Below are 14,450 nucleotides of genomic sequence, written 5' to 3' on the forward strand. Positions count from 1 at the left end.
CACTTTCTGGGGACCTACCTGCCATCGTCTGCCAGACAATGTCTGCCCTCCTGTGCTCTCTTATCAATAAAGGGACCACCTGCTCCCAAACACTTGTCTTTTTCCTAAAAAGGCCCAGCCATGGGGTGAGGCCAGTGGGGAGGTGATGTTCACTCAGCAGACAGTATGGCCCAGATACCCAGGAGGCACAGCGGCCTAGACAGAGCATGTCTAGCCACTGTGACATCCCATTCGGGGCTGGCCAGGCTGAGCTGGCTGGGACTCCTCAGAGTGGCTATCCCTGTAGGATAATCAGACACCACAGCCTCTGTCCCCTCCCACACCCAGGGGATTACCCCATTGAGATAACACAGCAGGGGGGATGAAACCAAACCTGGGAGGAAACCCCCAATCTTAAGTGGTACTTACAGGAACCCCTTTTTCTCCAGCAGGGCCTGGAGGTCCCTGAGGCCCAGGTCTCCCTGGAATTCCGATGGGCCCAGCAGCACCAGCTGGTCCTCTCTCCCCTGGAGAACCCTAAGTTACAGTAAGAAAATGGCTCACTTTAGAGGTTCTTGAAGTATACAGTAAGACTTCCTTAAGCACTGATGGGTCACACTACTCTTCCCTCACTTTAAGCCCTCAGTGGCTCCCACTACATGGCTGGCTGCAAGTATGGACTAATTGGTCTAGTATTTCAGGCTGTCATTAGGCCCCTTCTTAGCTCTTCTCCTCCCATAATTACATCTGACTCATGCCCTCTCCTCCAAGTGTCTGGAAGGAAGCAAGTCTTATTTTAGGTCTGTCTTTGATGGTCTTTTCCAGAAGCCTGGCACATACCCATCCCTGTAGGGTCTGCCTGCCCACAAAGTTCTCATAGATTTAGAGGAGGGGGTCCTGATATGGGGGTACATATGGATGCTAACAGGGATCCAGGCTAAGCTTGAGGTCACATCAAGAGGTCAGCACAGCCTGCAAACCTTCCATATGCCCTATCACAGGGAAGGCTAGTTTCTCATCTGATTTGCCCTGTCTGGAACTCAGCTAGGGGAGGTCACTCCCAAACTCAGACAGGCTTTATTCCTGAGCACGGCCATCAGGCTAGCTTGAATGAGGGGGAAGGAAGCAAAGCTGACAGTCCTTATCCATATGAGAGAAGCAACAGTCTCTGACACGGAGCCACAGCTAAAGTCCTGGGAATGCAGGGTCCTAAGGCCTCTCACGGTTGGGGTTCTGAGATTGGCAAGAGGCTAGATAGTTCATGAGGACAATATGTGATAGTTCCTGGACTACAGGCTAGAGATAGACCCTTCCTTTCTGGTGCCAGGTGGCCTACCCTTGAAGTTCATAAGAAGAGTATGTACTCTCCCTGCTGACCCAAGCAGTCCACATCCAGTGCTGGTCTCTCTCCTTGCCTCCATGCCCAGGCAGGTCACATGTAGAACTCCAAGATGCCACTTCTCTGCTGTCCCTCAGACAAGGTGGCCCTGTGATTCTATCAACCCAATTTCTGTATCAGGAACACTGTCCCTATGCTCCACCCTGTCCCCCTGACACATTTGATGGGGACTTTGGCATCTAGGCGTGTCCTCCGAGCCCTTGTTGCCTGTGGAACAAGAGGCCTGAAGGATAGTATAAAATGGAAGGCTTCGACTCACCGCAGGACCTGGGGGGCCAGGGGGGCCTTCACTGCCTTTTAGTCCAAGTGCTCCCTGCAAAGTAGTAAGAATATAGGTTGAAGACACTCAGAGAGAGCCCCAGGGCTGTGCACCATACCACTACCCCCACCCTGCCCCTCACTTACCACGGGGCCGGGGAGCCCACGGTCCCCAGGGAATCCACGCAATCCTGGAGGGCCATCCTTCCCAGGGAGGCCAGCGGGGCCTGGGTCACCCTAAAAAGAGAGACAGAGTTAGCGCCGCCTGGAAGCTCCGGCTGTTGACTTTTCACCAACCTCCAGACCACAGGACCCATGTCTAAGGAGCAGGGTGAGTCTTCTATCAAGATCCACTGGGGATACACGTTGACCTGGGCTTCCTCTAGCCCTCGGCTTCAAAGAATTTCTCCGGTATTATTTTGATTTGGAGGCTGAGGATAGAAGCTGGGACCTGGCACATCTCCTACATACACCTGGAAGCCATATTCTACAGGCTGCCTCTGTATGTAGATCTGGGGAAGGGACTCCAACTCTGATACCCCCTTCCCCAACCCCATGCTCTTTCAGGGCCCAGATCCGCAAAATCCAGGAGCTGAAGGGGAGCTGGAATGACATGAAAGTCCTCATTTGCATAGGACCCCCCAATGGGACTGTGGCTAGTTAAGGGCATCCCAGTGGCTTGTGGTTAAAAAGCACAGCCACTCAAGGAAGTTGTTACCAGCCCAGTGCCCCATATCTAAAACCAGTCACCACTGGGCGTATGTTCCCTCACAATGTAAAAGTTAGACTATCATCCAGAATTTTCCTGGGGCTTCACACAGGAGCACAATGGTCTTTCCAGACCAGCACATCAAATGCACTTGGCTTTTTTCTGAACTCAGTGAGCTCTCTTTGTCCAGGGTAGAAAGACTTATAGGCCAAATGCTATGTGTGTTATCATCATACATGTATATTTATATACACATATTTGTATACATACATATCTGAGGATATATGTACTTACTCAAACAGACAAATAAAGGATATATTATTTTCCTGAGTATTTATTTACTGCATGTCTCTAATTTTAATTTTACTATTTTATGTGGTCACATCAACAGGTGTGGTGGCTCAGGCGTGGTGGCACACACCTTTAATGTCAGCACTCAGGAGGCAGAGGTAGGTGGATCTCTGTGAGTTTGAGGCCAGCCTGCTCTATATGGCCAGGGCTACTCAATGAGACTCTGTCTCAAAACAACAACAACAAAAATAGGCTGAGAGCTTCTGTTTTTAGTTCCTCTAAAAGAAACTGGAGTAGTTTTATAACACAGACATTACCACCACAAGTTTGGGGCACCCTAGCCTGCTGAGCAAACTAAAGAAAAGAGGTAGACATAACAGGAGCAGGGACTGGCACAAGGCTGGAGACGAATTCATTTTACACTTTCAGAATCTATTTTCAGTGTGTTTGAGTAAGGGGGTTTCAAAGGACCAATCGCTAGCAGATCTGTATCGGCTATTGAAGACCCAGGCCTTTAGTCTGTTTCCAGAGACGTGGGCAGCAAGGAAAGGTGCTCCCCACAGGGCCTGGGATGGTTTGATCCCACATGCCCTCCGTGTTCCCTCGGCATAGGCCCACAGCCCTGTCTCAGCTCAAGCAAAATGCATCTGAACGCTTAGGTTTCAGAGATGCATTTGTTTGAGAAATTACCCATTTGCCCAAAAAGGCCAAGAGAAAGCATAGAGTTCTGATTCCCTAGGACAAAAGATTCACCTGACGTGGAAGCTTCTGGAAACTCACCTTTGTCCCTTCCTTTCCAGCCACACCTGGGAGGCCCTGTTCACCAGGGGGTCCTGGAGGGCCAGGGTGGCCACGCTCACCCATCGGACCTGTTTCTCCCGTGGGACCCTGTGGGGACAGACAGTGTTGTCACATATTGGTTTTGAGGAACTTGCAAAGGAATGATCGCTTCACCCTGAGCCTGGGTACAGCCCTGACTGTGGTGACACCTACTGTGGGCCTCCCAGCTTCTCTATTCTCCCTCTCAAGGCAAAATCCAGATGGAAAAGATGAAGCCAGGTAGGCAGTGTTAGCCATGGCTGCTGTCCTCCTGTCCCTGCGCCTCTCTAGAGGCTGAGTTTTGGGGATGTGATCAGAAAGATGTTCAGGGCTGCCATATTTGTCACAGAGGGGAGAAGGCCTGTGTTGATATTAGCTGTCAGTCTCTTACTTCTCATTAGGTCAGGTGTGGCTGGCTAAGTGACAGGTACACAACTGTCCTCGGATCTAAAGTCATCAGCCCTAGCTGGAACTTGTACCTTCACTGCTCTGTGCTGGTTGGAATCAGAGTCCCACAACACTGACCAGTGTAGAAGAATTGGGTGCTTCTGCTGTCCGCAACAAGACAAGAAGAACCCATTGGCCCCTGTGCCAGCGGGGATAGTCAAAGTCCAGAGGCTGGCCCTGTTTGGCCTGGGGTCACCTGAGCTCTGCTGCTGGGCCCAGGCCATTTGCTCCATGAGTTACTTTCTTTCTCTCAGCATAGCTCCTTCCATCTCCTACAGTTAGCACACGCTTGCCATGGCACTTAAACCTCTCCATTAATGGAGAAAACTGACCACAGCCCTGTGTTTTGGTAACACCAGAGAGCCACCCCCACCTCACCCCCATCCCGCCCCACGATGCTGCAACGTCTCACCTGAGGGCCAACCACTCCTGGGGGGCCTGGAGGCCCAGTCTTGCCTTGGAAACCCTGTGGAGAGAGTCAGCAAGCTGAGGGGCCACTGCACCACCCTGCTGCAGTCTCAGAAGCCCACCCACACCTGTCCCCAATGGCTGCGTGCCATAACTCTCATTTTAGAGTCATGCCTTATGTTCCCTTTCCATATTAATTTCATGAAAGTACTGGAGCCAAGCGGGTTAGCTCCATGCTGTGTCTCTGTGTTGAAATATGGATTTTAAGTCTATTCTCCCTCATGTCAATGTGTGTTCATTTTCTGAGGCCACATAAGAACCATCTCTGGACTGGTGTTCAGTAAGCAACTTTGTGAGACTTTTCAGCCTTTGTTACCCACACCTCTGATGCATGGCAGGTGACTGCTCCTCTTCAGATTTAGGACAGCAGGGAACCTGGCCTGGCTGCTCTCTGAAGCTGTCAGCTCAAATGTGTTAGTTTTAAAGTCACTTCAAAGACACTGTCTCTTCGAGGATCTGAGTGATCATGCCTAGAATGGCCCAGGCTTGCATCTCTCTTCGGCTCTCTTTACCAAACTCTCCTAGTGAGCAGGAAGCCACAGCAAGTCAAGCTTGATTTGGGGCACAATGGCCAAGCAAAGTAGGTACCACGAGACACACCTGTAGCTGCCAGGCCTGAGAAGAGCAGCTGAGTTGCGCAGAGGTCACAGCTATGGCAGAAGGGTGAGCAGATGGCTCCGGGCCAGCAGGCTAATATCACACACAATTCACTGGCCACACAGACCACAGCAGGCCCTGCCCTGGAGACCCCAGAGGGCTCTTCTCTCTCAGCTCAGCTTAGCTCACATAGTGGGCAGAAGTGACTGTTTCTAAGACACATTTCTCTGACAGTCAAAAGCAAGAGGTGAGGAACAGGTCAAGAGGGAGACATGCTGAGAGGGGAAGGAGCCAAAGGAGAGCTCTGCCCACTGCAGTCACTGAGGAGGGCAAGCAAGGCCTCCCATCGGGTCCACAGGCACTGAGCCAACCTTGTCTGATAAGGAGGGAATTGGTCTTCTGCTCCTTGTGGAAAAACAGGCTTTTTCCTCCCATTAAGGAGACAGAATGGCCATTTGTGTTCCTTGGAGGAGGAGGGGGAGAGAGAGAAAAGAGGAGGAGAGGAGAAGAGGAAAAAGAAAAAGAAGAAAATCTATACTCTAGAGAACACCAAGATGAGTCTCAGAGAGCACTCCTGTGATGACAGGGGTAGCTGGACATGGTAGAAGTTGCTGGAGACTACAGTTTCCCAAGCAAAGACGAGAGGCTTGATAAGCTGCAGAACAAGTCTGAGGGAGGAAAGCAAGCAGGATGCAAAATTCTTCTCTCCTTGGAAAGGCATTAGAGGAAAATGTGCAGCGCTCAGAACTGTTTTCATTTTTCTCTCTAAACAAAAGAGCAAGGTAGTCTCCCTTTGTCAGCCAGCCTGGGCTGCTCGAATACTGGCAAAGGCATAATTAAAAGGCGTCTCCTCTCTATGTGCTGAAAGACAGAAGGAGACAATGTGAGGTCCGAGGCCCACGGCCCTTGTTTTGTGGCCTAAACAGCCAGCTATCCACAAGCACAGACCTCCCCAACTGCTCTTCCAGGAAAGGCCCATGTTGTACACTCAGTTACCCTCAGAAAATCAAGGTTTGAGACACAGGTCTTGTAATGCCAACATCCCCGTGTCCTGATGCTCTAAACATGGCCTTTGGCCAAAGCTGCTAGAACAAGCAAAGAGCCATTGTCCGGTTTCCACTGTGATATTCCGGGGCTCCTGCCTACCCCACAGCCTGACCTCAAGTCAACAGCAGATGGCAGACCCACAGGAAGCCTTGCCAAGGCCTTTGGTCTTTACCAGCTAGGAAAGGCCCCATGCCTGTCCAGGCAGCCAGCAGCATGTCATATGTGTATGACTATGAGAGACGCAGCCAGAGAGACCAGACACAGCCATGTCCCCAACGCCTGTAATACTCACAGTCTCGCCTCTCTGCCCCGGATGTCCAGGGAGCCCGTCCTTGCCTGGTGGGCCCTGGGGAGAGAGTCAGAACCAGGAAGGCTTATGCAGCAGAAACAAGTGACAACAATTACTGTCCTCCTGGTGGCTTACGAGAAAGGAGGTCACCTGACACTCACAGCTACAGTGGTCATGGAACTAGATGCCACACAAGAACCTGTCCCCACAGTCCTCACCACTGCCCCAAGGGGTTAACAGAGGCCAAGGAGGTCAGCTGGCTCCCCAAGATTGAGTAGGTGGGTGGCCTGGTTTCACTGGGACCCTCATCTGTCTAGTTTGGCAAACACCAAGGAGGGATAGTAACTCCATGCCACAGACCCCTCCCTCCCATGCACCTCCCATGCTACAGACCCCTCCCTCCACGCACCTCCCATGCCTTGCTCTTCCCCCTACAGTGGATCCATTGCAGGCATGAACCTCCCTGGCATGGATCTTCACCTTCCCTGGGCTTTCCCTGGCATAAGCCCTCCTTTGGTATGAATTCTCATTTGCTGTGGGATGCCCCCTACCCCTCTTCTCCTATGAGCTCTCCTTGCAATAGGTAGGCCCTGAGTGGACCTTTCCTGCTGTGGACTTCTGCTGTGGGCCCTGCCTGGATCCTGGGGAGGAACCAGCCTTGGTTCAGACTTGGACCCAGAATTGAAAAAAGACCTATGGATGATTTTACAACACCTTGTTTGTTGAGCCCAGTCAGAGTGCCATGAAGGTTCCCATGATAGCAGGACCTGCCATGGGAGGTCTACCCCAGAGAAAGGGCCTCCAGAGGGGAGGTTCATGGCAGGAGAATTCAGCCCAGAACTAAACGCTTGCATGGGGGTGGGGGCCACAGCCACAGGTGGGCTGCCTACCCAGAAAGGGCCCAGTGTGCTCCTCCCCTTCCCCCACACCCTCGGGAGATGAGAAGAGCCAGGTATCAGAGGACCCTGACCTGCCACCCCATGGGAGGAAGCACCACTTACCGGAGGACCCTTGGGTCCTGGGAAGCCGGTGGGACCTTGGGGTCCGTTGGGCCCCTGGGAACAGAGAATAGTCAGTTTGAGGACAGGCGTTCTTCCTGTTAGCAGCCCCCACTGTTTTCCTCACTGTGGCACTGGCTGCAGCTAAGACCTTTTCCCTCCTTAACCTGACCCCATTTTCCCCATATGACTCTAAAGGAACTGAGAAGAGAGAGATAGATGCTAGATAGAAGATAGCTAGATGGGTAAAAGAAGAGAGATAGGTAAGATAGATGATGGATAGATAAATAGATAAATAGATAGACAAATGCATGCATACATACATACATACATACATACATACATACATACATACATGATAAATGATAGATGGGTAATAGAAGATAGGTAAGGTAGGTAGATGAATGGATGCATATATATATATATATACATACATACATACATACATACATACATACATCCCTCATTAGGTACACTGGTGGCCAACATACATGGCAAAGCCCAGAGTCTTCTGTTCTACATAAGATCAAGAGGCAATTTCTGTGGTCTCAGTCACATCTAACACCCTAAGGCCAGGTCTAGAGTGTGAGATGAGGTCCCTCCCCAAGGAGCACATCACTTCTGGACACGAGCCACCCTTGGGCCTCAGCAAGGCCTGCTCCTTGGCAGGGCACCATTGGCCTCCTGTACTGGCTCACCCCAAGTTAAGTGTATGTTGGGACCAGCTTCCTCCCTGTAAACCTCATAGCCCAGGCCTGGATGACTCTTACCCGCTCGCCAGGAGGGCCGGCCGGGCCATCGCCTCCCGAGTTGCCCTGGGAGAGGACAGAAAAGGTCACCATGAGTACTCTTCCAAGGTCATCCTGACCCCAGTACAGGGCCATGTGTGACAGCACTGAGCCTCGGGGCTCCATACTAGCCTGCCTCTGTGTCCAGCCAATGTGGAGCCAGCATGAGGAGGAGGGTAGCAGGTCCCCGTGACTAGTCGGACACAGGCTATGCTAAGCCAAGAACACCTAAAATGACTTAAGAGAAAGAACACAGGGCTCAGCTTCACGACGAGGACCATTCCATGTACCTGATGGTTCTCATGAAGAGGTGTGTGTGTGTGTGTGTGTGTGTGTGTGTGTGTGTGTGTGTGTGCGCGTGCGTGTGTGTTACACCCAGAGTTTAGCCTATCACAGAAGAGCTCCAATGAGGGGATGGTCAGGGATGGGTCAGCTCTGACTGTCTCAGCAAGACTTTCCTAGGAACATTTTTTAAATTGTATGTGTCATTGTTTGCCTGCATGCATGTCTGTGCATCAGTTGCGTGCCTGGTGCCTGCAGAAGATGGCATCAGATCTCCCAAGACTAGAGTTAGAGGTGGTTTTGTGCCACCATGTGGGTGCTGGGAACCAAACCTTGGTACTCTGTCTCCTCAGACCCTAGTCTGGATTTATACTGGTTAGAACTGGTCAGCATTGCCGTGTTTGGTGTCTCCCCAGGTTTCCAGCACAGGGAGCTGCCTTCACTCCTCTCGCTATATGGGGTCCTGGTAGGGGTAGGCCCAGCTTCTGCCTGCACCAGAAAGAACCTTCTAGTAAAGATCTCTGCAGTTCCCAGTCACCTTTACCAGAAAAGAAATAAGGTTTCTCCACCAGACCTGGGTGGTCTGTACTAGCCTGGCTTCCAGACTCTAAAGTTCCCACATGTGTTCCCAGCTCTGTCGGTCTTGAGTCTCCTTAGGGTTAGCCTTAGCCATGTGATCCAAGTCACAAAGCTTGCTGAAGGCCATTACAGGGTAGAGTGCCCTTTAATGGTGTTGAAGAACACTGTTCTTTTTGTTGTTATATGAAAGGCCACTGACTGCCCTCTTATGCCTCGGAGGACTGGGAACATACGTACCTTAGGGCCAGGCTTCCCCGTGATGCCCCGTGGGCCTCTTTCACCCCTCGGGCCCTGAACAGGGAAAAGGAAAGCCAGTTAGCTCAGAGGCCTCAGACTCACAGGGCCCACCCACCTACAGCCCATATGCTTTGTACAGAGGCCACAGGGAGGGTTACCGTTGGGCCTCTCTGTCCCCGTGGTCCTGGCTTTCCAGCTGTTCCCTAGAAGCAGAGAAATGATTGTCAGTCACACTGGGCATGTATGGTCCTCCCTGAGTTAACAAGAGACTTCAAAAATCCAGAATGAGGCCGGGAGAGCCTTATCTGGGGGAGAATGGGAGAGCATAAGGGCAGAAATAGCGATGGGTAGTGTCTGTTACTTAGCTGGTTCATTTGTGCCCTCCCTCCCTTCATCTGTCCCTCCCTCCCTCCCTCCTTCCCTTCCTCTTCTCTCTTCTCGTCTTTGTAGGCGCAGAAATCATTCCATGAAGCGAGAAGAAAGTCAACTCCTATCACACATAATTTTCTTCTGCTACTGTTAAGAATATTAGGCATTACATTTTCATCGGGCTCTGCAGGCACGAAGGGAAACTACAATTTAAAATATCAATCATATATCCAAGAGTCCCGGCACCCCTCAGAGCTCAGTCCTTTTGCTGATCTGCATTTTCTGAACCCCAGAAAGCAAATGCCCGGCATTTGTTTTCTGTTTTCTGCCATAGCAAGGCTGTTAAAGGCCTGCAAGTGCAGTTTACCCACCGCACAGAGGTAATGGATTGAGCACAGAGGCTCCAGTGCTCTGAGGTTCATCCCGGGTTTATCCTGGTCCCCACCAACAAAGCCAGATCAGATCTATAGGCTGAAGCCACAGAACGAGTCTCTCCTTAGCATTTTCACCCAGTTCACTATCAGGAGCAAACCAGTCTCCTCTTTTGAAGGCATTTAATGAAACAATCTTTTTTTTCCCCTTAACAACATAGCCACTCCTGTTACAATGATTGAGCTCTGTGACAACATCCTTTTATGCAAATATAAACATTTGCATATGGAAATTAAGCAAGACATCTGCTGTCTTCTCATGCTAAGTGTGTACCCTTATTGACAGTGTAACCAGCCCTGACTCATCTGGGTATGTGAGCCAGGCTGCACTGCCAACACCTCTGTCCCTACCCCCTCTTTAGCATCACCTAGATTCACAACTCTGATCCAACATCCCCTCTGACCTAGCAGCATACCTGGCTCCTGGGACATCTAGACAGTTTTTGCCTTGACAGGAGGCAAACCAGTTCCCCATCTGTGTCCCGGGGTAGCATGGTGCTCAGCAGGGCATGTGGTAATCTAACCCTCACAGGAGCTCCGCCTGGTGGCTGGAGCCGCTAAGCCTAGCATGGCTCTAGTCCTCCCTCGCCCATTAATTGTTCACCTCTAGTTCCTGCCTGGAAAGCATGGGAGGTCCCAGAAATGGCCTTGCTTCCTGCTCTTCTGGAGCCCAGAGTCAAGGTGAAGTATGAAGAGCCTTGAATTTGCTGGGAGACCTCAGTGGGTCCTTCCTCTCCTGGGACCCCTCCAAGGGGCGGGGTATAGTCTCTTCACAGGGCACTTTTGCTTGTGTCATGGCTCTGCCTTGGGCTGCAGACAGCTTGACAATGCAGTATTGTTTCTGATGGTTTCCCGTCTAACCTCCCACCGCCAGGCAGGCACAGACATGAGCCATCAGCCCTGCAGAAGCCAGGTCTCTGGTAACAAGAGGACTGAGGTGTATAGGTAGCACTTGGGTGAGTAGCAAACACACACCGCTGCTGCAAACCCTGCCATCCCATCCTAGAAGCAGCCTGCTGACATATCTGCAAACACAGCAGGTCTCCCAGGGCAGGGTACAGACAAGCCTCCTTCACAGCCCTGGGATCCTTCCTGATCCTCTCCTGCATGGGACCCGTACTACCTTCAAAACTCTCCCTGGAGTCACCCCCAGGCCTTGGGATAAAGAGCCACTCAGAGGCACTGCAGAGGCAAGGCCTCCACAGGCACCCACAGCCCAGGCCTCTGCACTGGGCTTGGCTTCAGCAGCAGCTTCTCTAAGAGGCTCCTCCCCACCCACCTCCTTCCCAGGGGGTCAGCAGCCTTCTGTGAGGACCCAGGTCTGGGCTCTGGGTTTATCCCTCCTTGCATGCCCATTACCCATGAGCACTGGTTGCTGGCTGCTCCCTATCTTGCTCAATCACTGGATGCCGTGCCTAGTAAGCTCTGAGCTTAGCGAGGACTTAGGGAACTCATGATGCAAGTAAATGGACTGCCTTCTGTGAAGCCCCAGTGACTGAGGGGTCTACAGCACAAGGGAGCAGCAGGAGAGCACAACCTGAACTTAGCGTTGGCATTTGTTCATGATGAGATTTTGTACCAAAGGCAAAGCAACAACCCATGGGCTCTCCATCTTATTACAGTAGCATCTTCCACACCTGTGAGACCCTGAGCCACTCTTCACAGGGAGTGCCTCCAAATATGTCAGGGGACAACTCCCCTCACAAACACTAATCAGATGACTCTAGATAAAGTCTGGCTGAGAACAGAGGATAAATGGTAAATGGCAGATAGGTAGATAGATAGATAGATAGATAGATAGATAGATAGATAGATAGATAGATAATAGATGGATGAATGGAGAGAGAGAGATGATAGACTATGGACGGATGGATGGATAGATAAATAGATAGATGATAGACAGATAGATGATAGATGGATAGATAGACAGATAGATGATAGATAGATGAAAAGAGAAAATAGACATGTAGAAAAATAGAAAGATGATAAAGAGACTGTGTAAGAAAGAGGCAGATGATGGCAGTAGATAGTGTCCACCCTGTGTGCTCGCTTCCAAGACAGCCCTGCTTTCCACACTGTGAGGCTGGTGACCACTGGCTTGTCCACACGCTCTCAGTTATCGTTAAGTCGTTCTCCCCACTTTACCCATGATACTCTGAGGAAGCAACATCCTATGAGGAGGAGCATGTGTGCTCTGTGTGTGCATGGAGGGGAGCCAGCCAGGAGCACTCTGTTCTGTGTCCCTGCTCAATGGCCCTGTATGTCCAAGGGAAGGCCCAATAAGACCACCACACTCCATCTCCCAAATGGTAGTGTACAGGCTTTGTGACACCACCCAGAGACATGGGGGGGGGCAGGGAGGGCTTCTGTAGGGAAGGTAAAGCCTACAGGGACATCACAGGAGGTAGATAGATATGATTCCTGTTAGAATTCTGCTTCAGTCCGCCTACCTGTGATGTCACTGCTTACCTGCCACGGGGGCGTGGCCCTGCCCTGGGCCATATAAAAGAACAGACCCACCAGATGGCGGTATACTCTCTCTCTCTCTCTCTCTCTCTCTCTCTCTCTCTCTCTCTCTCTCTCTCTCTCTCTCCCTCCCTCCCTCCCTCCCTCCCTCCCTCTCCCTCTCCCTTCCTCTCCCTCTCCCTCCCTCTCCACATGTGTCTCCAGAGACAGTTCCTGTATCTCCCTATTAAACCTCTTAAGTGGATCTGTTGCATGGTGTGATTCCATCCCTCTGTACAGCTCTGCCATTCACCTCTAACCTCTGCCTGTCAGCTTTTTACATCTCCCCCAGTCACCCTCAAGAGACCTCTGTGAGAATGACAGGAGAGAGAACCCACTGGTGTTATGCCCTGCCCCGTATTTATAGCCAGGGCAACTTCCAACAGGGACTGTAGGTCTAGACTGCACATAGATAGCCCAAGGTGACATGTGCCCAGCCTAAAGGAGGTGGCAGATCACAGCAAAGAGGACAAAATATCACCCTTTTTCTCTCCCTGTAAAGTTGGTATGCAGGAAAGTCTCTCTGCAAGAGAAGACTCTGAAGGAGCTCCCAGGAACTTCCTGGCTCCGTTTTCCCAGCATGCTCTTTCTTTCTTACCACTACTCCTTCCTGTCACGGTGCCTCCATAACCGACAGCTAAAGAAAGCCTAGAGCTCAAGATCAGCTACTTCTGGAAAGTACTTTTGCTAACAAGTGGAGAAAAATGAACAGGGCACTGAGTGGAGAGCCAACGCCGGCACACGGACGGAGGCAGCACAGGGAGCAAGCAATCCTTACCCTGCCGCCCTTCTCTCCATTGGCACCGGGGAAGCCAGGGAATCCAATAGAACCCTGCAAGAGAGTTAAGGAAGGTGAGACGGACTGCCGAGCCGGAAGCAAGGGCCATACTGTCATGCCCACCCCAGAGAGTTATGGTCACAGTTCACACATACCCCTTAGCCATTGATCAAATCTGCTTCTACCCAACCACCCATGAAAGCCACCCAGCCACCCTACCACCCACCAACCCCTGGCGAACCCACTCACCCAGCCTTTAGTTCTCCTGTTGTCCATTAGCTAGCCACCCGCCACCCACTCAACACCCATCCTCTCTACCCAGTAAATGTTTCCTGAAAATTCTCCAGACCTCAAAGCTAAGTCTTAGCATGTTTTGTTCGATTCCTGTCAGCCCCCACATAGAGGCTGTGCAATGCCAGCTGAAGTTTGGGGGGATACATTGCTGAGGCTCCCTGGAAAAAGGGGGTGCATCTCACAGCCCTGTTCACTGGTCCTGCTGTCATATTTTGTGACATGTCCATAACACCTTAATCAAAGCGTGACAGTTCGCAAGGTCAGAAATGGACACAAATCCAGGCACAGACGGTAGCATCTGATGTTTTCAACTCTACCGATAAACACATGGGCCAAATGTGGCCTCCAAGACTTAGATCTGCCAAACATCAAAACTCCTGCTGTATAAAAAAGATGCCACAGGGCTCCCCAGGACATACCCAGGGCAGCCCACTGCCCATCAGTGTGGGTGTTGTCTATCACCCTTTGTGAGGCTCTGCCCTCTTGGTGGCCTGACACCTTGACCTGAGAACATTCATATTCCAGGAAGTGTGCTTGTTTCCATGCCTTGCGTTCCTCCTCTAAGCTCACCTGGCCACCGAGGCAGGGATTGAAACGTGGTGACCTGGGGTGAAGGATACAGAACCCCCAGGCTGCTATGCAGCCCATCGCTGTGTCTGGTCACAGCCTAAGAACAAAGCTTCAAGGTCTTGTTTTCTCATATCGCCAAAGCTGCCAGCACTTAGTCATAACCCACCCTCTCCTCTCTCAAATGCCTCCTCTGCCTTTCTCTCCTCCTGTAAAACAGGGACCTGAAAAGAGGAAGAGCAAATGCACTCGCAGTGAGCCCAGTTTTCAACACTTGGATAGATGGCTCTCAGTGGCAGCTACACTGGAGCCACATCTA

General features: G+C 51.3%; 1 protein-coding gene across 2 annotated transcripts in view; it reads right to left on the reverse strand.

Annotated features, from left to right (window-relative positions):
• Positions 1-14,450, reverse strand: part of COL5A1 (collagen type V alpha 1 chain) — a 147,134-nt gene that overhangs the window by 33,705 nt on the left and 98,979 nt on the right. For both annotated transcript variants that reach the window (XM_084798098.1, XM_084798097.1), the window contains exons 32-42: positions 13,271-13,324; positions 9,346-9,390; positions 9,188-9,241; positions 8,072-8,116; positions 7,305-7,358; positions 6,307-6,360; positions 4,315-4,368; positions 3,417-3,524; positions 1,784-1,873; positions 1,638-1,691; positions 409-516 (exon numbers count right to left, since the gene is read on the reverse strand). In XM_084798098.1, the coding sequence (XP_084654224.1) occupies positions 409-516; positions 1,638-1,691; positions 1,784-1,873; positions 3,417-3,524; positions 4,315-4,368; positions 6,307-6,360; positions 7,305-7,358; positions 8,072-8,116; positions 9,188-9,241; positions 9,346-9,390; positions 13,271-13,324 (720 nt within the window). The remainder of the gene's footprint in view (positions 1-408; positions 517-1,637; positions 1,692-1,783; positions 1,874-3,416; positions 3,525-4,314; positions 4,369-6,306; positions 6,361-7,304; positions 7,359-8,071; positions 8,117-9,187; positions 9,242-9,345; positions 9,391-13,270; positions 13,325-14,450) is intronic.

The sequence above is a fragment of the Acomys minous genome (genome assembly GCF_964271855.1).
Source record: "Acomys minous genome assembly, chromosome: 10".
Taxonomy (NCBI): domain Eukaryota; kingdom Metazoa; phylum Chordata; class Mammalia; order Rodentia; family Muridae; genus Acomys; species Acomys minous.